This window comes from Sus scrofa, chromosome 11, assembly GCF_000003025.6.
Source record: "Sus scrofa isolate TJ Tabasco breed Duroc chromosome 11, Sscrofa11.1, whole genome shotgun sequence".
Lineage (NCBI taxonomy): Eukaryota > Metazoa > Chordata > Mammalia > Artiodactyla > Suidae > Sus > Sus scrofa.
The window spans coordinates 15,316,921-15,343,621 of NC_010453.5; the positions used below are offsets into that span (position 1 = coordinate 15,316,921).

A 26,701-nucleotide genomic window follows, 5' to 3' on the forward strand; every position below is an offset into this window, starting at 1 on the left:
AGGTGTTTTGACCTTGAGCTCAGCCTATTCCAACAGCAGATTTCACAGCCTAGTCATTACTGTGCTGGAGCTGGGGTGGTCTGTGATCAGGGGATCCTACTTCAATACGTCAATGCCTAGGACTCTCCTTTGGTCTCAGAGGGACTGTTTCCACACACACACACACCCCCAAAGAAATACCAGATATGAATAAACCACGGCACTATGGTTGACAAGGTCTTAACTTTCATGACAGCTGAACATTAAGAATCATTACCAATAAGGAGCTTATTCTGCACAATTAGAAAAGAATGACACCAAACCATTTAAACATAATTTATGTACATTTATGGCTTTATACAATAATAGCAAAGATTGTTCTTGTGTCTGTAAGTACATCAACATCATCAGGCACTTCTCAGAGAGTAGCGGAATGGGAACGTGGAATCTGCACTGTTGCTGAACTCAGTAGCGAAATGGGGGGGGGGGGCCCGTGACTGCGTCCTGACGGGACTGAGGTGGCCCCACCTGGCCCCACTGCCAGGCCCTGCGCCCGCCTCAGGGAGGAGGCCAAGACTAATGCTAGGTTTTTTTGTTTGCATAAACCACATTGCATCTTTTCCTGGATGGTTACCCCCAAACTAAAACCACAAGAGAAACTTCTAAGTCAGTTGTAAATTAAGAACTCCTAGGAGCTGAATGTAAGAATTTCCAGTTGGGGGTTAGGGGCTGGAGATGGGAAGCGGGAGGGGTCGCCTGGTAACATATATCCAGCTGAACAAGTCCAATTCCTAGATTTTAAGGGGAACTGTTTCCATTTTAAGTGTCTTTCTCCTCTTCTTGGGATGTTCCATTGATTTCCTGCTCCCTGGGATATAGCATTTGCTAATTAATTTAGACTTTGTCAGTTTGTCAAAGCAGAACTTTCCAAGTAATGCATCTATTACCTAAATAGATTCCATACGTCTATATTACGGAAACAATACTTTATATTTAAAATATCTGAATAGCTCTATAATACAATATGCTTTTAATAACAGTACAAACCAGAGGAAATAAATCAAACAAGGCTGCATAGGTGATATCATTTGCACATTTCACAAAGCAATCATGTACAATAACTGATATACTCATTACTCCAGAAAGTCAGTATTCGTACAGAAAAAGAATTACCAGAGGTCACATAATGTTTGTTTTCAAAATAGACAAGGTGCCTTTCACTGGACTTCACTGTACCCCGGACAGCTACCCAGGATTCCTGTTAGAATTTCAACACAAAGAAAAATTTGAAGAGAAAAAAAAAAAGGGATATTTACACAGACTCAAGAGAAAACAACATCTTTTCCAAAGTCACTCTATGAAGCAATAAGATTTTAACAGAGATTTTTAGCTATCGCTGCCTCTTCTGTGAACAACAGGGGCAGTGAGGCTCGCTATGTGGCGGCCGGAGAGGAGGGACGCGGTGGTATGTCACCGAAGAGAACACGAGTGTTCTGGCCCCAATGAGCTCTAGCACATGTGCAAAGGCACTGCTCACAGGAACGAAGGTTTCTAAAAGCAGACAGAGTTTGGCTAACAATGGAGATGGTTAGAGAGGCGGCTGCTTAAAGAATTTTCAAAAGACTAGACGTCGCAGTGGGAAGCTTACAATAGACTCCTGTGGGAAACCCATCAAGAACACGTGTGTTCTTGTTAGACATGGAGGAAAAACCAAGCCAACAGAAACAAAATGCACAGGGAGGACAAAAGCAAGGGTGATGGGGGCTAAGCACACAGGAATCAGAGCCTTCCCCAAGAAGGCCAGAGGACCACTTCTGTGCACCTGTTCCTTTTGGTGTGCCGCCTCTGAGCATTCCACACGACGTGAACACACCGATGGATTAAACGGGACGCAAAGCCCATCAACTGGTCTGTCAGTTATAGGTCACTGGAAAATACGACAACGAAATGATCAGAATTACAGTGTAGGTTGCGAAAGAATAAAGAAATTCTCCAATACTTAGCTTATGCAAAATCTTTTCAAAAATAAATTCAAATATACAACTTACAGCTGCTTTGCTAGTTTTTGAACTCATGGCCCCAAAGTTTAAGCAAGTTTTACTCCATTTGGTAGCCATCTGTACTCATGAGCACAAAGCACTCTACGAAATCACTCAAGTCCCATTTTAAACTCCCCCACCCCCAGCTTAACTTTCCAGAGCGTGCCAAGGAACGTGCAGGACAGAACGGGAGGCGGCGGGGATGAAGTCTGAGTGTGAACATCATCTTTCAAGGCAGAGCTGAAAACCAACCTCCACCTAGACCAGGAATAGCACAGAGGGAAAACTTGCTGAAGCTGAACTCAAAGAGGTTACGAAGTTGATCAAAACCCCCAGCTTGAGAAAGGAGGACTGCTATAGATGCAGATTTCCGCTTCGGACCTACAAATATTTCGAGCCCCCTCCCTGCCCCCAAGTACGTGAAATGGGACGCGCACACAAGCACACAGCGATCATAAGATTCAATGCTCTGCAATGCGCTTCGTTCGCAGGGTAGTAGAAGCAGATAGAATTTCTTTAAAACACATACATAAAAACATATCAAGTTCTCCTAAACACAAAACGCAAAAAATCCATAACTATAGATCACTCTCCTGCCAAGATAGGGCCAGAAATGTTGAGTGTGCAAGAACTAATTACAATGATTTTAGATTAGTCAGAAACATCACCAAGTAGCATCCCAAAGTGTACAAACCAGTTAAGCGTGTACAAAATTAGTACTAATCCAGTTAGAAATACAAAATGAAAATTACAGGTGCTGCCTCAAATATCTGGGATTCCACAAATTTACAAGCAGACTATGTAACAAAGTAGACTCTAGTTTTAAGAAAACATTACAGTTCAATGTCTATTCCAAAAATGATCTCAAAGTCCCAACAGTAACATCAAAAATCATTAATCTGGAAATTAGAACCATTTAAGTGTTTGTACAAATTTGCAAATAACAAAATAAACAAACAAAAAAAATAGAAAAAAACTGTACAAGGCTGGCGTTTAATTTTATTGTTTTCCCCCAAAAGAGTTTTGATAAGTCCGTTAATTCAGCAGATTGGTAACAGGCTATTGGTTCTCATGTGAATTATGTGGCAACGTCAACAGGTCCAGAGCTGTCCCTTGGAGGTGCAGAATGGGGAGCTGGGTGCGTCGTGATTCGTCAGTTCGGCAGAACACAGGTAGCATAAACAAAAGTTTAACTTATCAAGGACATGAGACCATCACAGTATTACAAAAAGAGTATAAACTTTCCTTGGACCAAATGGATATTAAAAAACAAAAACAAAAACAAAAACGCACACAAATACAATTCTGTAGCTACAGCTTATATACAAAACTTGAAAGCACACCAGGTTCTGCAAGTCTTTTCTGCAATTATATGGTGTAGTGAGTTTGGCACTTCATTGTAATGAAATTCCCAATGGCACAGTCCTTATCTACAGCAGCACATAACCTGCAAACATGGGGCAAACATCCTGTACAGGAAAAGTGTCTTCGCTGCCAAGTCTGACGAAAGGAAAAAAGAAACGCGTTTTTTTTTTTTTTTTTTTTTTTTTTTTAATCAAGAAAATGAAAAGGTGGGGTGAAGGACATCTTTGGACTGCTTCTCTCAGTTCCTCCTGTCAGATAATTTGAAGTACTTTTCAGTGTAGCCTAGGAAAAGAAAAAACATACACACTCACACACATTTAAGATAGAGCCACATGAAAATCAATTCAACTTAACATATTAGGGGGACAGACATGCTTGGGGGAGGGTTGGGCTTTCTCAAATAGCTCGGAAACCATTCAATGGAAGAACATTCCACTTTAAAAAAACCCTTCAGCATTTGATCTGTATCAAATGTATTCATTTATTGAAGAGTGACTAAAAAGATGCAGCCGTCTGTCAAAAGAAACTCTTGAAAGCAGTTAGAGGAAGCTTCCTCATGTTTAAGCTCAAAAAGAAAATGTATAGGCTGCAAAAGGGGCGGAGAATGAATGATAAAAGATGCCTCTCTGCAAGGGGTAGCCAGCTGACATCAAAAGTCCCAACCATGGACGATACAAGGCAAGTAAGTGACCAGGTTCCTCTCTCTTTCTTTCAGAAGGTCTCTGGATATCGGGGTGATCTTACCTGCTCACTCACTCAGCTTAGCCTGACACCCAGCTATGTGTCGTCGTCTTGACACTGTGTGGGAAGCTTTGGTTGGGCAACACATTGTCAAAGTTAAAATCCAAAGTGTCTCCATCCATGAGGTCGTTCCGGATGATGGACTCCATGTCACAGTCCAAGCGCTCAATGAACATGCCATCCAAGTCACTCGGGAGCTTCTCCTGGTGGAGAAGGCCCATCCTGCCATAGCCGTTGCAGGTGCTGGCGGGGGAGTAGCCCCCCAGGGCGTTCATCTGCATGGGGTGGGGCAGAGGCACTTGTAAAGCGGTCTTCGCCTGGGCCAGGCGGTTCATCCCCGAGGCGTGGGGCATGGTGTTCACCGCGTGGGGCAAGGCACGCCCATTGACGGCAGACGTGGACTGAGCGTGTCCAGGGTGGCTGTGGGAGCTGGGATTCATCATTTTGTTATGAGAGGCCTGGCCGCCGTAGGCTGGCATGACCGAACTAGGGCCCATCAGCACATTCTGGCCAAGGACTCGGCTGTTGGGTTGGGCCACCCCCGGATCGACTGGCGTCATAATGTCATTATGGGGAGGAGAGTCGGAAGTAAGTAACTCCTTCAAGAGTCCCGCTGCACAGTTATACTGGGCCATGCCTCCGTAACTCGATTTGCTGTCCTGAAGTGTTTGCATAGGCATCTGGGGCAAAGGGCTCATGCTGGATTGGCCATACGTGTATTTTTGGTAGTTGGGGCTGGGTGAATTCAGACTGGTGTTTGGTGGCGCAAATGAGTAGCATGGCGTCTGCTGCATGATGGTGCCTGGTGAAGACTGGGTTGAAACAGTTAATGACGTTGGTGATGAGAGAAGGTTGAGATTATCCAAAAGGTTCTCCATGTTCTCAGGATTGCTTATCTCAGACAGACTGGGCAGAGTAGAAGCCATCTTTGCCGCCGAGGGTGGGTACACCATAGAATGCACATCCCCGTCTCCAAGGTCATCCTGCTCAGTCATGATGGGAGAGAGCCTCCCACTAATAGTACTAGCATTCGAGCTAGTGCGCGGCCGAAATGTACTCCAGTTATCAAAGTCATCGTTGCTGTGAGAGCCAGGGCTGGCGGGCCACTTCGAAAACTGAGATCCCGGGCTGTCCCCGGCACCCTCCTGGCCAGACTGGAGGGATGCTTTTTTCTTGGCAGCCCGGCCTCGGCTCTTGGCAAATTTACTGTTGTTGTCCATGGAGGCGGCTCTTCTCCTGGGGGATTTCCCACTCTTGCCTCCCTCTGGGTTGAGCATCCACCAGGAACTTTTTCCAGTTCCTTCATTCTGCACGCGAATGAACTTGCTGTGTAGGGACAGATTATGACGAATTGAATTCTGTAAGGCAAAACACCGCGTTAGAAATACAGTACTTCTCCGACTGGAAAACCCACTGCTCTAGAGATGTGTATTGCATGGAAGACAAGTTTTGAAAGAGTTTATGGAACAGACCTGTACAGTCACTACAGGAGAGCACCAACCAGTAAAGGAAAAACAGTATCTTATCTTAAAAACAGTATCCGTATTTAATTGAATGAGGGGACAAAACTAAACAAGCATTATTATAAACAGCTTCTTTTATAGAGCTCCATTTCACAGGGAAGTCACAGGAACTGGGTTAATACCACTTAGACTGGCTATGCAACCAGCACCCTGTAACAGAGTGCCACCCAAGCCCCCTCCCACTCTATCACCCTAAAACTGCTGCCGACTCTCTTCAGATTGCACATCTGTCATGGACAAAGTGAGAAGTGTTACATTATGGGGCCCACAGGATCACGGAAAAGAAAGAAAGGAAGAAGGATGTATTCTTAGTCAAGAATTAAAAGCCTGATGAAAACCAGTAAGAAAGACCCAGACTCACTTACATCCTTCAAGTCTGTCAGGCAAATATAAGGAAAACAGGAATTTTCTTTAATTTTAGAAAGTTGAGTTGCAAAAAAAAAAAAAAAAAAAAAAAAAAAGGAACAAGAAAAAGAAGACGAAAGAAAATTTTAACTTCCAATGTCATTCACTACCTTTCCCCCCAACAATAATCAGCAGCACACACCAACTAACTCGGCTCTGACACCTGTCGGAGGTTGTGCTCTGGCCAAAACGGTGACCTGAGAGGGAAGGAGAGGTGGACAGAGAGCTGCCAGCTTTGATCCACTAATCACAGATCCATGATGAAATCGTGCCATATACACCCCTAGAGTTAGTAAAGAAAATCTATCCTTTTTTTCGAGCACTTAGTTGCCCCTGCCATTCACTGACTACAAACCTGGAGAAACTGCTCGGCCCCCACGTGCCTTTGGGGGTGTTCTACGGATCAGACGCGAAGTAGGTCAAGTACTCAGCGGTGTGCGGAACATGGTACGCAGTCACCAAGAAGGTATTAGATCCCGTCGTGGGGGCACAAGGTACCGCCCAGTCTGGGCCCCATCCCCTACTCCTACTCACTGGGGTGTGGGCAGGAGCTTAGAGGTATTACAAACACAAACCCACAACTCCAAACACACTGTGGGGGGAGTGGGGCCAGAGAGTCACAAGCTCCAACAGAAGCAGTGGAACCATGCTTCAAACAAGGAAGCCCAAATTCAATGCCCCACTGGCCACACGGGCAACTGACAGCATCTGGAGAGCCTCTGGGACATGTGGACAAGGAAGCGGGGGCTCCTGAGGAGGAGGAGGTGACTCTGATTGCTCTCTGCCTGCAGCACAGACTCTCACTATCTGCTCACTCTGCAGTCTCTGTCATCAGGGCCCTGATCCCAAGTCCAGGAGTGGGTTCTGGACGCCCTAGACACCCAGAGCAGGGCTCTGCGTGTAACCCCCAGACTTCCCCAGCTTCCTCTGCCAAGTGGATGCAGTGCTCAGCTGACCGAGCCCCTGGACCCCTGTGGAACCCCTCTCCCAGACCACGAAAAGGCTCTGGCTGGATGTGTGGTCAGCCAGGGATGCAGCCACAACGCCCACATCCTCATCCATCACTGTGGGATGCAGATGCTGTGTGCCTATCACTGCACCGGAACAAAGCCTCTGCACAGCAGGACAGGTTGGGCCAACACAAACCATGAGCTCACAATTCTTATTAAAAGAAGACAGAAAACAAAAAATGGCGGGGGGGAATCTTACTTTCTCAAAGGCAACGCAAAAGTCAGAGTGAGGCCGGACAGTCAAGGCTGAGAAATCCACGCCCTCTGACCCTCTGTACTACATTCCACCAAGGATTGCAACACAGCAGCTATGTGACAAGCCCTTCTGCCAGGGCCCGGATGAGTGTGGGTCAGCCTTGACCCTGAATGGGGGCTTCGGGAGGGATGCTAGGCCGGTGCGGAAGTGGATGGCAGTGAGGGTTCGCTTCTGTTGCCAAGATTCTGATTCTCCTCTTCCCTTCCCACTTACAGATCTCATCCCGAACTCTAGACCAGCTTTGAGGTCTTCAGGTACATACGAGAATCCCTAAAAAAGGCTGAACACTACATTCCTCTCATGTCCTATTTCGACCCCAGGAACATTCCCCAGACCCTATGGGAAGGTTGTTCTTACACACATGCACACACCACAGCCTCCTCTGCTGGGCCGGCCAACACTAGCAAACCAAGTTCTGCAGTCCTCCTTAAAGCCGCAGGCCTGCCCCAGGAGAGACCTGGAATGAGCCTGTGACAAGCTCTGTAGCCGAAAGTCTGGGCATTTGCACAATATTCCATCCCGACTATCTTGTTCTTTGAACACAATAGACTCACAGATAAGCCTCGATGAGATCTCTGGAGGAAAGGAAGTTTGACTCCGGTCCCTGTCACATTTAGTTAATGATAAAAGGGGAAGATCTTCCTAGATAGTGGCTTCCTGACCGTCTGTCTGCACTGCCTGGGGGAGGGGCTGGCGCTGCCCTACAGACACTTAATTACATCAGATCATCTGCAACTGCAACCAGGGGCCATCTCTAACAAGACCGCAGAATCTGCACCCATGAAATCGTTTCAAAGATCAGGAAGTATATTCACTAACTCAGGTGGGACATACACTAACTTATTAGCACTTAGACGTACCAAAAAGACAAAAAAACAAAAACAAAAAAAAGGCCTCACAGCAATCCCTTACTTATCAAAACATTATGCTACATACTTTCCTAAGAGGACATTTCAGGTCGCTCTTTGAGCAACAGAGCTGTCTCTTAACTTTGCCAACAATTAAAAAAAATTTTTTTTTTCCGAACAGGAAAAGGTTTGCTATGCAGGGCTTGTTACATAAATTCCTGTTTTTCACACAGCCAGTAGGACATTAAAGAAGCTATGATTTCCAATTGGGGGGAGGGAAGTCGGAGTAGGGGGGTGCTGAATAGGTAAAGCTTGTAAACGTATGTGTCGCTATTAACGATGGTACGTCTGCAAATCTCTGCCAGCCGAGGCGGACGCAGCCGAGGCAGGGAAAGAACGGTTCACTGTGATCTGTGCAGAAAGTCACACGCAACCAGCAGTGCTCTGAGCTGTTCAGTTCTTCAACCGTGAACAAATACCACGTGAGGAGAGAGGCTGGGTGTGAGGACAGAAGACTCGTGCACTGTGAATCACTTACCCAAACCCCGAGTTTCTACATGAGACCGTTAGAGAAAAGGACAAATCGGCAACTCCCCTGCACGAGCTGTCCTCCTCTGCAGCCGGGGCTGGCTGCTGGTGTGCAGCTGCTTTCCTCCGCACTCGCCCCGCTGCCACCTGCCACTGGCGTCCCTGGCCACCCCAAGCGGGGCCTGACCCCTTGGAAGTCCGTGGCTCCCAGGGGGAAGGGGTGCCCTGGACACACTGTGCCCTGGCTTGCTCAACCTGCTCTGCTGCTCAGGTGTTCCACTTTGTTCACTCTATGGACTGGATTCCAAGCCTCTTAAAGAGAAAGGGGCTAGAGTGTGTTTTTATTTCCAAATCTCAAAGCCCCTAACAGATGCTCTACACATTCAATCAATGAACATTTTTTGACTGACATCCCTGAAACATCACAGGCAAGGTATAATGCCTTCCACATCTTTTCTCCACCCACTCGTGTACCAACTCACACCAAGTAACTTTTATTGGGACTGATTTATGCTGGGTATAGTGAAGGACATCAGAATGAATTAGTCACGGAGTCTGCCCTCCAGGTGTTTTATGATCTACCTGGGGAAGGAACAAGTCCACCTATCTATCCACTCAGGACAGAAGATGATGCACACAGGGCTGTCCAGGACCTCAACTTTTTCCTGCCAAAGGCTGCCGCCTCCCCACAATTTTTTTTTTTTTTTGCTTTTTTAAAGGACCACACCAGCAGCATATGGAATCGGAGCTGCAGCTGCCAGCTTATACCACAGCAACACCAGATCCAAGCTGCATCTGTGACCTACACCATAGCTCACAGCGACACTGGATCCTTAACCCACTGAGCAAGGCCAGGAATCAAACCCGCAACCATATGGATACTAGCCAGATTCGTTTCCACTGTGCCTGAACGGGAACTCCCCACCTCCCCACAATTTCTATCTCAGCCAAAGTGTCCTTTCCTTCTGGAAGCACTTTCTGAGAACCCCACCCTATCCTGCAGCTAACCTAAGTCCTGGCTGACTCACCACACCTATGGTTCTGCCATGTCTAACTCCCCGCTACACTGTGAGCTGCATGAGTGCAGGGGGCGGGGGCCTCAGCTGTTTTCTTGTGCACAGCATCCTCCCAGCTCCATCACCAAGTAGACACTCAAGGACCTGTTGAATGGATTAACTGGGCCTACATTTACAGGACGCTTGCGCAGATTAAATGAGATTGCGGGTGGCGTTACCTCAAGCACTGTCAGCTGGGGCTGCAGTACTGATTAGGACATCAGCATCCATAAAATAACATGCCTGCGTTTTAAAGACGTACCCATATGACAAACGTGAGTCTCGTTTCTTCATAATCATACCTTGTACTGTTCCTACCAACATGGGGCTTTTTTACATGTCAGTTACTGGAAAAGCAGCCTAGTTTGGGGTTAAGAGTTAAGCTACTTTCTCCTTCACTGGGTAGAGTCTCAGGTGTGGCAGGCAGATGTTAATGAAGAAATTCTGATACTAACACTGGTCGGTTAACACGCTTGCCCACTGTGTCTTCAGACGCCTTCTCAAGGCTGCTGGCATGTGGGTACCACACACAGCTGTGGGCTCTCTGTGCTCTGGACTCAGCCAGCTGGTGATGGGGAAGCAGTGACAGGTGTTAGAGCAGGGCCACTTCAGCAGGCCACAGCCTGGCGTCTCCCTGGGGGGCAGTTATGACTAAGCTCTGCTGGTCCCTACCCTCCTGCTGGAAGAGGCTGGCCCCAGAGACCCTGAAGATGCAGGCCAGGAGCCGCCCCTCCCCAGGATGCGCCAGGCCTGGCTGTCTAAGGCAATAATCAGCCAACCATCAAAGGGCAAGAAGAGAGCATTGTACCTTTCACTCACTTTCCATTTTAATCTCATTTTTTAAAGTGAGCAAATGCATTATATAAAGTACACAATATATTGATTTAGGATACATGAATAAGTGTATAGTATAAAATAAATGAATGTAATATCAAGAAGGGTATGTTATTTTTTACAGCAACATTTAAGACTGCTGGTTGATTTCAGTGAACTTCTATTCTACTAGAAGCCCCAACAAAGATAACCAAGGAAGCAGAACTAGCCCTACTGTCAAACCTAACAAACTCTTAGGTCCCCCAAGGCCTGGGTTGAAGAAATGGCCTGGGGTCCTGCTCTCAGTTTGCTCCTCTCCTCCCCCTTTGCCCTCCTGAATCCTTCCTTCAGACCTGAGCTGCCATGTGGCTCCAGCCAGCCTACCCCTCTCCCTCACCCCCCCACCCCCGCCCCCACCCCCGAGTGCGTGGAGACCACCATTTCTCAGCCTTGACTCTTGCCAACACTGCCACACCCCACTTTCTTTCTGCTGGGGTCCTAAGACAACTCTGGCCTTTGTGTTTTATCAAAAATAAAACAAAACCAGCAACTTAGGCTGAATACATCCTGCTCAGGATCCCCTGGCCTTCACTAGTTCACAAACTGCTTTCAATACATCGTCTCACTCCATCCTTGGAGGAGCAAGCTGTATAAAGGCAGGTATTACTGGCCTTGTTTTAGAATAGGAAAAATGAGACTCAGAAAATGAATCTCAGGCAAAATGACTCTGTATACGACACCGCTGCCAGCTGGAAAAACCAACCACTTTTTGGCTTCACCATTGTTAGGAAGAAACAAGGAACGTACTTAAGACTGAGGTTACATGTGCGTATCTTGAGAGAGCAGAAATAATTCTGTTTACAAATACTAGTTTAGAAAACTTGTTTTCTGCCTCAACGGGTAATAAATTTACAAAATATGATTTGCTTTTTAATTCTAGTTGGTTACTACTCTGTGGCAGGAAACCAGAGCAGCTCAAGTGTGAGTTTCAGGTGTGAGCAGTGCCCCGGGGAAGCTTGTGTGAAGAGGCTGTGGGGACCCACAAGGAAAATGGAAAGGTCCCCAGAGGCCCCCACAGCCCAGAACTGCCCATGGCCCCGCCAGAGGGTGGGTGTGAGCAACAGTCACCAAGCCAAACAAAAAGAACTTCAAACTAAGACACTGGAACACATGACTAAATGAACTTGTTGTTCTAGAAATTCTAGAAATTCTTTCAAAATGCTGGACAAACTCGATTTTTCCAAAAGCATTTTATCTAATTTCTGTGAACTCTGTCAATGTGTGCGATGGTGTCATCGGCTCCCAGTGTGGACTTTCCCCCTCCTCCTGCTTCCTCTCTCTTATACATCCCTTCCTGCACGTCTGTGAGTGAAAACACACTAAGGAGAAAGTAGGAATAATCTTATTCAACACAGAGTTCCCTTTAGGGGTGCTGGTAAAACGACTTGGTAAAATCATGCATTTCTGCTTGCAAACAGACGCCAACATGTTTTTGCCCTTCCTTCTTTTTTTACAGGTAATGTCAACGGACCTGTGTTACCGACAGACAGCCGATCAAGTCAGCCTGAGAAAGGGTCGTAACAGAGGCTCTGCTGTGAGGAGCTTGATCTACATGCCTATACATTAGGCCCTAGTGTCCAGCTCTTCTTCTGTAAAGCTGATTTCATCTCCCAGAAACCCGTCTTTGCCTGAACATCAATGACCCCAAAGGCCACCCTCACCCACTGATCTGCACTTGAACTCGGGCTTCCCTGGAGAGCTTAGAGCTGCAGACGGAGGACTTGCTGCCTCAGAAACCTTGCAAGCTGGACGGCCCTGGGAGGGTCACCTGGCCTAACACCCTCTTTTTATATTTGGGGAAATAGAGTTCAGAAGGATTAAAATGCAGATGGAACGTTTATGGGTATTCATTTACAGAAACTGGAATCACAGGGTTTAGTCCTAGCAGAAGCAGAAAGTTAAGTATCAAGGACACGCAATGACCATCCCCCAACCAAACCAATTCTTAGATATAGATTCTCCAATGGCCACAGATGTATGTTTAGCTCTAAGCAGCCTTATCTCTGACTCAAATCATTCCAGAGGAAGGAAAATATGACTCAATTAAATCAGCTTCTACCAAACAAAGCATGTGGAGGTATGCTCTCCCGTAAAACAGAACCAAAAAGACAAACGGAAGGCCTCATGAACAGTCTCATGTTTTCGGGAGGCAGTAGGGAGGCAGAACCCAAGGTCAGACTGCAGGCTCCCTGGGTGAGTCACCTGGTCTCCCCAAGCCCAGGTCTTGATGTCTGGGACACAGGAACTACATGGAGTTGTTAGGGACGGAATGGCACCATCTCCACGGGAAGCACTCAGAGCATCGTCGCCTGACACAAAGCTGAGAAGGAAAGGTTGGCAGTGTTGTAACAGGCAGTAAAGGGATGCATAAACGGGAATGTTTTAGCCCTCGCGAATGGTTACAACTGGATTAAAAACCATTCACCACAAACTTCCGGTGTTAACAAGCAGCCAGCTTTCCTCAGGTTGTTTCCCTCTCCTCACAACTGAGCTGCAATCCTCTAACAGAAAAAAAAAAAGGTTCTCACCACTTCGCGGATTTTTTTTTTTTTTGGGGGGGTCTTTTTGCTATTTCTTTGGGCCGCTCCCGCAGCATATGGAGGTTCCCAGGCTAGGGGTCGAATCAGAGCTGTAGCTGCTGGCCTACGCCAGAGCCACAGCAACGCAGGATCCGAGCCGTGTCTGCAACCTACACCACAGCTCACAGCAACGCCGGATCCTTAACCCACTGAGCAAGTCCAGGGACCGACCCCGCAACCTCATGGTTCCTAGTCGAATTCATTAACCACCGCGCCACGACGGGAACTCCCCTACTCGGATTTTAAATGTAAAAATGTGGCTCGTTTAACGGGTGTTCCACTGGCTTTTGGGTGTCCCCCAGTCAAGCAGCTTGTACCCGGGATGGCGGATGTGAGAGCGCGTTCTTTCGGTGCGCTGGCGTCCACCTCAGCCAGCAAAGCCTAGAAGGGCCTGAGAGGTGGGGGTTCGGGGCACAGGGCAGGGCGGGGTGCTGGGCAAGGAAGGGGTCACGGAGGGAACAAGACTGGGCGTCAGCCCCCAAGGCGCAAAGAGGCACCCTGGCCCAGCAGGAGTCTGCCTGGTCTGTAACAAGCTCTTGATTAGCCACAGGCCTCGCTCTTTCAGGGGAGACTTCGGCCAGCAACCTCAGACATTTAGGATTTAGAAAAAACCTTCGGGGACGAAACAAAATTTGCTGAATGCTATCAGAACCACCCCAAGCTTCTGTTTCTCAGAACGTCGTCATCAAAAAGGAGCAGTGTTTCCCTGTGCTGTGTCCTGTAAGAAAAGGCCGTGTCGCTGAAGGCTACCATCTCAGGAAAGGAAGGACAAAGCCCTTAGACTGTGAACACCTGTATCATTTCATGCCCTGTGTTTTACACACAACCAGAATCTGAACTCCAAAAGACAAACCCCAGACAATCCAGGTGAGGCTGAAACCTTAGATGCAAGAAACGCCCCTTCTGTTTCAGATCATGAGGCATTTATCTGAATCGCTGTCCTTGTATAATCCACATGCAAGTGGCTAATGTGGACCCCTGCTTAAGTCAAGTCTGGAAAATAGAAACTATCTCCCAGGGTCATACACTGGGCTTGATGTTGCCATATGCGCCAATCAGGTCAATTCTCAAGTGAGCGTCATCAGCTCTGGCTAATGAGGTCCCTGTGGTGGATACACACAGACTCAATTTCACTTAGCTAAAATTCTTTTAAATGTCTCTCTCTTAAAGGATGTATAGGTACTAAGGATTTCAAAGTGGAGCCTGCTTCTCCCGGGAGTCACTTAGTTTCAGGGCAGCAGGCAGGCCTCCCCAGCTACCCTTTAACCCACTCACCCCTTCCCCAGGGAGGTGCAGGGACCAGGCACTGCCAAGTCCATGGCAGGGAGCCACGACTCCCCACCCTGCCCAATTGCTGACCTGAAGGAGCCTATCCTTTCCAAAGCTTCTTTTTAATTAACTGCCGGGAATATGGACTCTTGCTGCTCTTGCCTAATGACTGCTTCAGACACATAAGGCCCCACCAGAGCAGAATATTACGAAGAAACTCATTTGCTAAAACGATGCTGCCATTTTCCTAATGAAAATCTTTGTCTGTTTTATAGGCCATACCATTTTTCTCCTCTTCAATGGCTCTATAAACACACTGCTTTACAATGCAATTAACTACCTTATGTACTTGGCTACCAGAACGAGGCAAAACAAAATAAAAACCAAAAACAAAGAACACATTAGGATTAACTCTCCTCTGATGAAGAACTTAAATTAGGCATAAAATGAAACACAGCATATGTATCAACAGTTTGATCCACCTTAAAGTTTTCTAAAGAGTATTAGAGTGAATTTTAAAGTATTTTGTCAGTTACTGATGGGCCCACTAAACCTGTCCGTGTTAAGTAAATGTTTATTCAAGGTGTGTGCCCAAACTGTTTACAGGAACCAACCAAAAGCTTCATGAGTGTAAATTCAGAGGCAATAAGGATGAAACTTTTGACAGATTAAAATCTCTAGGATAACATCCCACATCCCACCCATAGAATGTATGGGCTGTAATTGCCTTTTATCCTAAATATGTTCACTGTCTGGAAAATCTAGGCAAAGATGAATCCACTGAATGCATAATCTATTTACCAAGAACTGCTAATCTTAGTAAATAGAGTTAAAAAGCACAAAGTCTAGGTTTATGTGTCGTTCCCCTCCCCCCCCCATTTTGGAACTCAAATATGAAACAATTCAGCTTATAAGATGAACTGCAAATTACGATAAAATATAACACTCTGAATTACCTATTATATGCAACGTAGAGTTTTCTTGGTTATACAGAATCCTGAAATCAGCTTGCTTGCCAATCACTCTGGCTAAGGAACCTAATGAGCTATGGATACATTGTTCTGGGGCTACCTCCCCAAAATTCTTCAGAGCTTGTCCCAAGTCAAATGGCTACAAAAATTCACTGACTGCCCCAACATCAGCATAAACATTTGGGCTGACCCAATATCAGCATAAACATTCCGTGCCCCCCCCTCATGGAAGACTGGGCCCAGCCAGGGCTGTTGCCAGGCGTCCTGCAGACCTCAGGGATCCACCTCAGTGAACAGACCACAGATACAGCAGGTCTACTCTCCACACCTTCCTTCCAAACAACAAAGGCTCCTTCAGCACCACCACGACCCACGCCGGCTCAGGGACTCCAAAAGGACCCGCCCAGTGTTTCAGAAATGCACCCTTCATTAAGTTACCTAAAAGCCTACAGATACATGACCCTCGAGGCTGTTCAAAATGCATCCCCTAAAACCAGCCCTCCACACCACCCCAGCCTCTGTCCTCTACCTGAGGCCTACACTTAACTTCTCCAGCAGCACCTGTCCAAGGGGCTCTCACAACAGGATGGGGCTGCACTTGTTCCTCAGACCACCTTTCCTACCTGGGTGTAAGCACCCATGCTGTGAACAGCATTTTCATCTCTGGGTGAAATTCTGCATTAACTGAACTGAAAAGGAGTCTGAGAAACAGCCCCCTCACCCCTGCACAGTCACCGACACTCCACTTAGGACCACCCGCAGCCTAAATGAGGTCGTGGGTCAAGATGAAGGCTAGCCCTGGAAAAATGTGCTTTGCCAAGATCACTCCTGGGCTCAAGAGATTCTGGAAGGCTCCAAGCGGAGTGTGCCCAGGAACCAGATTTACATGACCCGAGGACAGCCAACTATGAATCCTCTGTGTTCCATTATTTGTGAGCTTAGTCCCAAGGTTAGGCTGGCCCATAGTCCAGAGAGGAGAGAAAGTCAAGTAGGACAAAAAGGATCCCTAAACCACCTGAGGATTCCCAACTAAGCATCTGGAAAGCATTCCTTGGATTAAATTTTTTACTCTAATGCTGCAATTGACCTCTTTAGAAACACGAACAATACCGTCAAAAATTAAAAGCATAAGACTATGTTCACAAACCTCCAAAGACAAAAACCTCAAAGCTACCTTTGGCAGCTACGCATATGATTTTCAGGAAGGTGCTGATCTTTTTAAATGCACTGGCTGCATACAACATACAGTCATTGTTTGGGGTTAAGAAAACAATGAGAGAATTTTGTACAGTTAAGTTCTATCTTAAATACTAAAGGGAAACAAGGAAGGAAAAATGAATAAATGATTATATGAACCATTTCTTAGGATGATTAAAACCAATGGAGAGTGAGAATTTCTCACCTGAGCCCATAGTCTGTGGTACAATACCTTAAACTCCTCTTTGGAACTTCAATGGTAACTGTTTTCAGTTTTATCACTTTGAATTTTATCCAAAAGGAAACTGAATAGCACCCATTGTGACTGGAATCTTGCACACAGTACAAATGTTGTATAACTCTTCTCAGCTACTGCGTTCAAGGATATTCTGAAACACAGCTACAATTTCCACCACAACACATTAGTATATTCAGGGGAGCCTTTTCTCTGTTTTCTTAAAATTAGGCATTTGCCAAAATGGTTCAGGATTAAAGGTCTTCCCAGAAGAGCAAGGGTTTTATCTTCACATCCCAGTTAGGCCATTTACTCTATATATGAATCTGAGCGAGTGAGACAATGTCCTGTGTCTCATCAAATAACCCAAGGGAGCACCGTGGAGATCAGGTGAGAACACGTTTGGAAACCACACGGCATATTAAAAATGTGAAAGTCGCTAACGACTTCAATTTCTAGAAATCCTTGATATTCTAAAAGAAAAGCAAGGTTTTCTGGAAGAAGTTGTAGCCACATATCACAGACACTTAAACAACTATAAGCACTGAGATCAGTCTTATTTCAACTCCTCTCGCTTTTTCCTAAACTTACGGGTTAGTGTCTTTGGCATTAATTTATTTTCTTTATTTTTTAGTACTCAGAAAAGCAACTGAGTCAAATTCTCACAACCTAGTTAAGACTATATGGGATTGTTTAGAATTGTTAATGGGTGAGCAAAGTTCGAAAGAAGCTTTCTTCACCGCAACCATACCCCCCAAAGATAAGAAGTCTAACATTTTAAACTTTTTTTTTTAAGGGCCATACCTGAGGCATATGGAAATTCCCAGGCTAGAGGTTGAACAGGAGCTGCAGCTGCCGGCCTACACCACAGCCACGGCAATGCCAGATCCTTAACCCACTGAGCAAGGCCAGGGATTGAACCTGCATCCTCATGGATACTAGGTTGGGCTCCTTACTGATGGATCACCATGGGAACTTCCATTTTTAATGTCCAGGATATATTTTTATCAAACAATTAGTGAAGACAAACACCAATATATTGGATAGCTGCTTTAGTCCTTCAAGTAGCTATAAATCAAGCTGGAGTGGCATGCGATTTTAGAACAAAATATTTTCTTTAAAAGATTATTCAGAGAGTTTCTGTCATGGCGCAGTGGTTAACGAATCCGACTAGGAACCATGAGATTGCGGGTTCGGTCCCTGCCCTTGCTCAGTGGGTTAACGATCCGGCGTTGCCGTGAGCTGTGGTGTAGGTTGCAGACGAGGCTTGGATCCTGCGTTACTGTGGCTGTGGTGTAGGCTGGCAGCTACAGCTCCGATTCGACCCCTAGCCTGGGAACCTCCATATGATGTGGGAGCAGACCAAGAAATAGCAAAAAGACCAAAAAAAAAAAAAAAAAAGATTATTCAAGGTTGGGTTATTTGGTTTTTTATTTAATTACATATATTTAATTCTATTTATATAATTTATATTTAATTGCACGCGCACACACATACACACTTGACTGTTCCCAAAAGGACCTCAGGGTTCATCGGGGCTGGAGCAGAACGTGTCCAGTCAGCCCTGCCCTGGCCAGCACCAGCACCAGCCCCAGAGCACAGCTTTTGTTATTGGGGGCAGAGGGGACAGAGTGCCAAAGATCTCACAGGAAGCTGAGTCAGTCATTTTTAGTGAGAATACAACAGACGATAAACTTCTACCTTCATTTTATCATTGAAAAATCCATCCAAAATTAATTAAGAAATCAAGCAAGCTTGGCTGAAGTGAGCCTAATATGAACTATTTAAGTCCAGGCAACCTCAGAAATTAAGTTATCTCCATTCACATTTCAGTAACATAAATCAGTCTTTTAATTCAGCCAAAGTAGAAGCCATTACTGTCATTTTCATTCAACAAGTATTTAATGGGCTGACTGTACACTAGGTATTGTGGAGACAACAAAGTAACATGGGGCTCTTTTCCAAGATGAAAGGTGGCTCAGGCTCAAAACAAGAAAGGAAAGACCCTAACGTGGAACTGGGGCATGAGGAAAGAAAAGATTTGGACTTCTGGATAAAAAGGGAAGGGAATTGTTCAGATGCGTGCAGAAAACGCATACTGGTATACTGCTTCATGTGTTCTAAACCCCAAGAGATACGGCTTCAAATCCAAAGCAGAGTAATCCCGGACAAACAACTTCATTTATCTTACGGAGCCACGGCACCCAGAGCTCAGGTACAAGTATTGGCTATATGCACGTGACAGAAAAGTTTGCTAAAAGCACCAACAAGACCTGTCTGGAGAAGAAAGAAGGGTAAGTGTGGCCATATCTGAGTTCAGGCACAGAATGAGGAGGAAACAGGTGGGAGGGGACTTAAGTAAATGAGCCGGGGGCTGTATTTTATCCAACACGCAGCACTCAAGAGGGCTAGTGAAAGCTCAGAATAAAGTTATGACCGGGAACCTAGAAAAAAGGGCCAGCCTGTCCTCCCAGGAGATGGCGGGAGAGAAAAGAGAGACTGTGCCTTGCTCAGAAAGCAGATAATTCTAATCATCCAAAAATTTAACGACACATGGAAGTACTTTTATGTGCATATAAATTTTGTTGATAAGCAAAAGCATCTTAGGGAGGTGCTGTCTTTGGTATGTATGGTTCTTCCTCACCAGAAGGGTGGTTCTTGTTTCAAATCCTACCCCAAAAGGATGCTGCCACAGCTTGTGTGGAAAGACTGACAGTAAGTGTCACCTTCAAGACTGTCCATCAATTGTTCTGAAAATGATGGGGTTTTATATTAAAGCAGCTGCTTGGCTTTTGTCTCATGATTCAAATGCTACTTGATTGTTTTGAAACTCGTGGCATAATCTCTGATTTTTTTTCCCCTTGTCAGAGGAGGGCAGGATACTGGGGCTGGAACCATTTGTTTTGAAAACAAAATTTAAAATTTATGAAGTCTGGTGTGTTTTCATACTTTTATCCATCGTTCACAACATTTGGCATTCAAATCCCATTCTTAATTTTTGAAAGGTTTATTTTTGTTTCTTGAGGTCATTGTCTAGGCTCAGCCATAACATCTTTCAGGTTGTTTTGAATGGCCAAAGGGAAATTAAAGGAAATAATACCCTACAATGTAACCATGGACTGTTCAACATAAACAGGGATAAAGCTACAACAAATTACACAGTTACTCAGCACCCCATTTGAGATCCAGGGTTAAAAGTGACCCATGGCTGGACAGAGGTAGCATGAGGATAAACTGACACGGCATTTTCTCCACAGTAATCTCATACACACAACATTCCCCCTGCCACATACACTTCTATCATCATGACAGGCATCCCCCCAACACAGACACACACATACATGTCTAAATCTTGGGAACTTAATTTTATGGTTGACTATCCCATCAGAACTCGATTCTTTTATAATTAAGGTATATACAAGTCCCCGCCCTCAGCAGATCCCATCCACCTTTCTTCTTCCATGATGCAGGTGCCCTGGTCTCTATCTGCTTCATTTTCTTCCTGTCCCAGAATAAATTAGTGCAGCACAACTTATAACCACGTTTGAAAGTCACAACATTACTAGCAAACATAAATAGCAGAGAGTGCAAAAATTCTGTAAGACATAGGTCATGCAGTCTATACCTTTCTGGAGGAGCGCTGAGGAACACCTGCTAGGAGAATGAGTACACCTTAGGGTGCCAAGGTCCCATCTAGTTCCTAGCACTTTCTCCCAACCACTCCTCCTGGGATCATTTTATTCTCCCCACCAAAACAAATGAAACCAAACAAAGCACTTCCATTAATTCAGAGTTTCTATCTTCTGGATTTTAAGATACTTTTTGTGAACTTTTCATCTACACTAACTCTTAGAACAGCTTAGCTCAGGTAAAGGATGAAAGCAGGTAAATACTTGGCTCTTTAAAAAAAGAAAAAAGAAAAAGACAATCAAGTGTGATGTCCAAGATCAGTTCTGAGAGGTTGGACTTGCTTCCTTAGTTTGAGATTTCAAAGCAAAATAACAAATCATTTATGCCTCGTTGGAAAATTTTACCTCAAAATAAGAGTTTTGTTAAGAAGTTCTACTTCTCCTAAAAGAAGCAGAAGGGCTGATTGATGAGCTGGATGCAGAAGCTGCCACTGGCACCATCACCACCACCCCATAATCAACCCCATAATCAACCAATCTAGTAAGAGCAACAAATGCAAGCAAGGTTGAATACTAAATATTAAAGAGGAGTTGGGGGCGGGGTGTCGATCCAGATGGCCTCACTCGGGGAATGTGCCTGCTCAAACACCTGCCAGGACGCAGCAGCATTCTGTTCTGGGTCCAGATTTCTTAGGTCCATCCTTGCCAAAGAGTGTAGCCGTCACTCAGGCTACAGTTCATGAATCTTTACCTAATGACTCTGACAACCGGTCCTAGAATGCTGATCCTGTGGATTGAGAACCTTCGTACATTCTGGCTAAAATCCTGCTCCACAAATCTGTTCAACTGCTGACAGTGACATGATGACAGCATTCCCCACAACCAACCTCCCACCCCAGCCCTAGGGTGGTCTCCATTCCCAAAGCATCTGTAGCCACTGCCCATGTGACCCCCAAAGACAGATTTTCCTCTAACCACTGAGGCCTCCTGGAACAGCTCCAAAGTAAACCTAAGACAAAGCAGCACATTCTAGCTGAGCACAGCATCTCCAAAAGATGCTCCATAGAATGACAGCTCCTCTTGGAGTGAAAGTTCACTGAGGAAATACCTTTGAGACATCTGGCCACACTGACTGAAACAGGATTCCTAACTGCACGGTTTTTGGAGCCATTAATAAACTAACTTCATGTCAATATTCAAAGCAAAGCAAAACACAGCACCCTTCATTAACTTAGATGTTTTGTTTTGTTTTGTGGGTGTGATAACATGCAATGCACCCCTCACGTCTCTGACACTTCTTGACAGACCATACTGTGAAACCAGTGTTTAGTGGCACACACTTTGGGAAATGCTGGTCTAATGGCAAGACAGCGGTCAGGAGGGCAAAGACCTAGGTCTGCTTCTATTTCTCTATGTATGACTTTGGACAAATTTGACATCCTGTGTATGTATCTCAGCTTTCTCGTCTATGAAGGAGTTGTAATGGATACAACTGCTTCAAAAGGCGTAAATAGAGTAGCATGCACTTGTGAGATTTTATGAGTATAGCCAGGGTAGAAGGGCACGCTACCTGAAGGCTACAGAGCCGCCCAAGCTACCTATCAAAGAACAGACCTATCCCGGGTACCGTGAAAGCCCAGGTGCTCTGTGAACAGTGAACCGTGCCCTCCTACTCTCTGAAGGACACGGAAGACACAGACTCTCCCAGCCAGGTCAGGTTACTCAGGACAGAGCAGGTCCTGCATGGGCCCCTCATCCAGCATCTCATAGTAACAGCCAACATCAGTATCTTCAAAAACACACAAGGGGAGAAGAACAGGCCAGCTCTAATTTCATCTCCAAATCTTTTGCACCTCCCTTAATGCTTTCGTGAAGGGAAGGCAGGCAAGCAAGGAACAGCAGGAAGAAGAGAAAAACAAAGAGTGTAGGAGGGTGGGTGCTCAGAAGACAGGAGAATTTTAAAAGAATGGTTAAGATTCCTGAGACATCTCCTAGGTCAGGAAAATACCTGAGCTCTAGCTGTGACACCACACACTGTAAGAACGGTGCTGGGAGCAGGGAAATAGTTTCTAGGGTCATGGAAACACAACCTAAAGGACAGGAACCTGCACACAAGCTCTCCTCATTAGCACAAAGTGTAGCAGAGCTAATGTAGAACTAAATTGGGCAAACACAGCACCTAGGATAGGAACATTTATTTACAAACAACATTTGACAATCAATGCCAAGTATGACAACCCTGAAACTTCCAGTGCATGCTCTTTGTAGCTTATATAAAGGGTGACCTTTATTGTCTGTTACATGAGATCTATATGGTCAATTATTTCTTTTATAAGACAACCTCAATAAATATAATGATGATGCTTCTCAGTGGTGAAGGTAATGGGAATTTTTACTTTCTAATTGTATGCTATCTTTTTGGCTGTTGTTAAAAGAAAGAGCATGCACAAACTATTACATTTAGAAAGGATAAGCAATGAGGTCCTCCTGTAGAGCAAAGGGAACTATATCCAATTTCTTGTGATAGAACATGATGGAAGATAATATGAGAAAAAGAATGTACACGTGTATTACTGGGTTACTTTGCTGTGTGGCAGAAACTGACACAACACTGTCAATCAACTACAATTTTTAAAAATGTTTAAAAAAGAAAGCATGTTTATCTTTTAAAATCAGAATAAAGCTACTTTTGGGGTAGGGGGAGAGGATACCAAAACAAACCAAAAAAACCCTATGCCTGTTCCTCTTTCATGTGTTCATTCAAAAAACTGATTTCCTACACCAAGGGCCAGGACTTGTATCACATTACACACATACACAAAATCAGTCAAGTAAGATGAAGTTCACAAACTATATCCTAAGATTTTTGTTTTTCAAGGAAACAATAGCTCTTTCCTTAAGCAGGAAGTGGAAAAAAAGCAATAGTTTTATGATAGTTTTATACAAAACCAGTAGAATATAGGGGCTGACCAACCTGAGCCTGTTGTCAGACACACCTAGATTCTAGCCCAGTCCTGGCACTGAGCAAACAGGTGACCTTGGTTGAGTCACTTCAGTTCTCCATGCTTTAATTGCCTCATCTGCAAAATGGGGTAAGAGTTGCCACTTCTAAGGTTTTTATAAGGATTTCAATGAGATAATCACACAAAGCACTTATTAACTACAAAATGTCAAGTAAATGCCTCTGACTACAGGCAAAGCAAACCTAATGTCGGCTGCCCTGCACAAATCTGAAAAAAACCCAGTGCTAGTGCCAGGCAAAACACAACCAAGGCACTGGGTCTTAATGTTTATCCAACCATTATTAGCAGTAGCAACAAAAGATGCTGTCACTTGAAGGTGAAAGTCATCCAGGGCACAATCAAGCAAGTTCAGCCAGAAGCTCAAAGACACTTCAGTTCAAGACTGTTTCCAAAGCACTTCTTAGCCCTCACCTACCTACACACTCATGGCTGCAGTTGGGGAGAGATGCACCTTCTTGGGTGATGGCCTGGGTACCAACCCTGAGATGGTATTGGGAGAAATAAGGGTGGCAGGGGACACAAAATAAAAGCAAACGCTTGGGCACTTCCTTGGGGAATACAGCAAGGGATCTGAGCTTTTCTGGGATAGAACAGGTTCCTGGAGTGGATGGAACACCACTGAAAATCTTAACTAGGTTTTGTGATCCCTTCCTCCTTTATAGTGGATAAATCCTGAAGAGATGCTGCTTGAAGGCAAAAAAGGTGAACAAAAATAGAGTGCAACAGCCTTCACACTTGTGGCTGAGACACATTCCTTCACCTCTGAAAGACAATCATGAGAACTGGCGGAGGGCTGTCCTCATACAATAGTACAAATTGTGTTTAAATTGGGAAGCCAGCTGCTCCTTGATCAGTCATCCTTTTATCATCAACAGAACTTTAATTAGCCCCCATCTGCTTCCTGTTTTATGCCACCAATTTTAACTTTCACCTGTCTGGAACCAAACTGAAATAACTACACCCACAGCAAATAAAAACAATAAACTTTTCATACAGCAGGCAATTAATTCTCATTACGTTAATATTGGGCAATTCAAAATAGTGCCTAATTCAAATCAACCATTTTCCTATAAATGACAATGTCCTATACTAAAAATTCAACAGAAACTCTCTCTCACCCACATCTTCTTGCGTTTTTTCCATTAAGAAGGTTTTCAAGCTGTCTCGCTTCAATTTCCTGATTTTACTGCTAAGTATGGGGCCACGTCAGGTCATGTAATAACAATGACTAAATCTCAAAAACACAATGCTTTTTTTTTTTTTAAGTTGCAGAATGATGCCTACATTGAAAACATTTATATAAATGTAAAGTGGGGGGATGACAATATAGGATTTACGGACCTGCACAGATGAGCCTAGCCAGAGGGCAGGCTTCTCTAAGGAAAGTGCCCCCAGCACCCCACTTCTGGATCAGTGGCTGCCTCTGGGGAGGCAGGAAGGCTTCCAGCAAGCTGGGTAACAGGTGTTAAAATCCTGTGGTGGTACGTGTATACTAGCGGTATTAGCCTCTGCACTTTTCTAGATGTTGGGAATATTTCATAAAGTGCAAGAGAAAGACAAGCAGCGAGGGGCAGGGAGGGGGGAACAGCAGCCAACAATGGAAGGAAAGCTACACTTTCTGACCCCCACCCAGGCACACGCTCCTCTGAGAGATGGGGTGGCACTGTACATGGCTTGGGAAAAGCTCCCCAAACAATTCTCATGGCACGCCCCAAACTCATCCTTTGGAAAGGCTACAGTCCAACTGCCTCAAGGACAGGGACCCTGGTCACTCATCTCAAAACTCCCAGCACTCACCTACCTACCTGTGAATATTATTTGTGTGAATCAATAGGCATCAGAAGAGGATTTCTTGCGCTATTTTCTTTCTTTTTTTCTTTTCTTTCTTTTTTGGTCTTTTTAGGGCCATACCCATGGCATATGGAAGTTCCCAAGCCAGGGCTCAAATGGGAGCTACAGCTGCCAGCCTATGCCATAGCCACGCCAGATTTGCCTCTGTGACCTACACCAGAGCCCATGGCAGTACCAGATCCTTAACCCACTGAGCGAGGCCAGGGATTGAACCTGAGTCTTCATGGACACTAGTCAGATTCGTTTCCACTGAGCCACCATAGGAGCTCCCCTTGTGCTGCTATTTTCTAGCCCGATAACCAAGCATGCCAAGTGGACTTCCTGTCCCTGAGGAGTCTGAAGTGACAGGTGAGTGGTTAGCACTCCAGACCAATGGATGAGCATCTTCTAGGAAGCAGTGTTGCCAACTGAAACCCTACAGCCCTTGGCCTGCAGGATGGGATTCAGCAAGCATGGAGTGGGACCCAGGGCTCTTTTATTTTTAAAAGTCCTAACACTGAAGGTTATCAGGTTTGGGGACACCTGGACTAACTTTACATCCAACATTCCTTTCAGTTCTGACATTCTTAGAAAATAACTCAACTGTGTTATTCCATATAGATTCTGATTCAACACGAGGAAAGTGAGTTCCAGAATGTTTTTAACAAGTATCTCATCTCACAGGCACGTTGCAGAAACATTGTGTTGGGGTACTTTGTGGTCATCAACACCAAAGAATAAAAGGCAACTTATTAGCACGATGTTATGTAGTAAGTAGTTAAGAAAGGATGTTTAAAATATAATTATAAGGTTATGGATAGAAGCCAGCTTGTTCTGAGATCAAATTTTAAATTCTCATTGTTTTTCGGAAAGAAAAACAGAAGCATCGTTAGTGAATGAGGACGTGTCAACCTCACCTTCCAATTTCCTGGCATTTTCCTCCCCCGCCTTCCTCTGTAATATATAATATTTCCTTTGGTCACACACACACACACACACAGCCAGCTTCACAATGGAGTCTTTACAAGATCACTGCTCCAGGGACTCCGTGGGAGGAAAGCTAGTGCAGCCTGATGGCACCCGCTTCCACCGCTCCCGCCTTGGCAGAAAAAGGGCAATCATTTCTTATCAAACACTGACATCACCTAAAATCCCTTTAACATTTCTGACAAGCCATCCGACTCCAGGGTGGAGGAGGTGGACTTCACATTCACTCTGAGGAAATTAACAGCGGAATGTGCTTTCATGGGATCAAAGGTTCTGGATATAGCTGAGCATAGGTCAGGGGAGCCCAGCTCAGGTTAACTTGGAAGGAGAAGAACGTGAAACCCCATCCAGCAAAGTGG

The 26,701-nt window shown here is 45.2% G+C and overlaps 1 protein-coding gene across 1 annotated transcript in view; it reads right to left on the reverse strand.

Annotated features, from left to right (window-relative positions):
- The window catches only part of FOXO1 (forkhead box O1), a 92,838-nt gene continuing 66,438 nt past the window's right edge, over nt 302-26,701 (reverse strand). The window contains exons 2-3 of the mRNA XM_021065269.1: nt 4,128-5,482; nt 302-3,665 (exon numbers count right to left, since the gene is read on the reverse strand). Coding sequence (XP_020920928.1) covers nt 4,145-5,482 — 1,338 coding nt within the window. The 3' untranslated portion in view covers nt 302-3,665; nt 4,128-4,144. The remainder of the gene's footprint in view (nt 3,666-4,127; nt 5,483-26,701) is intronic.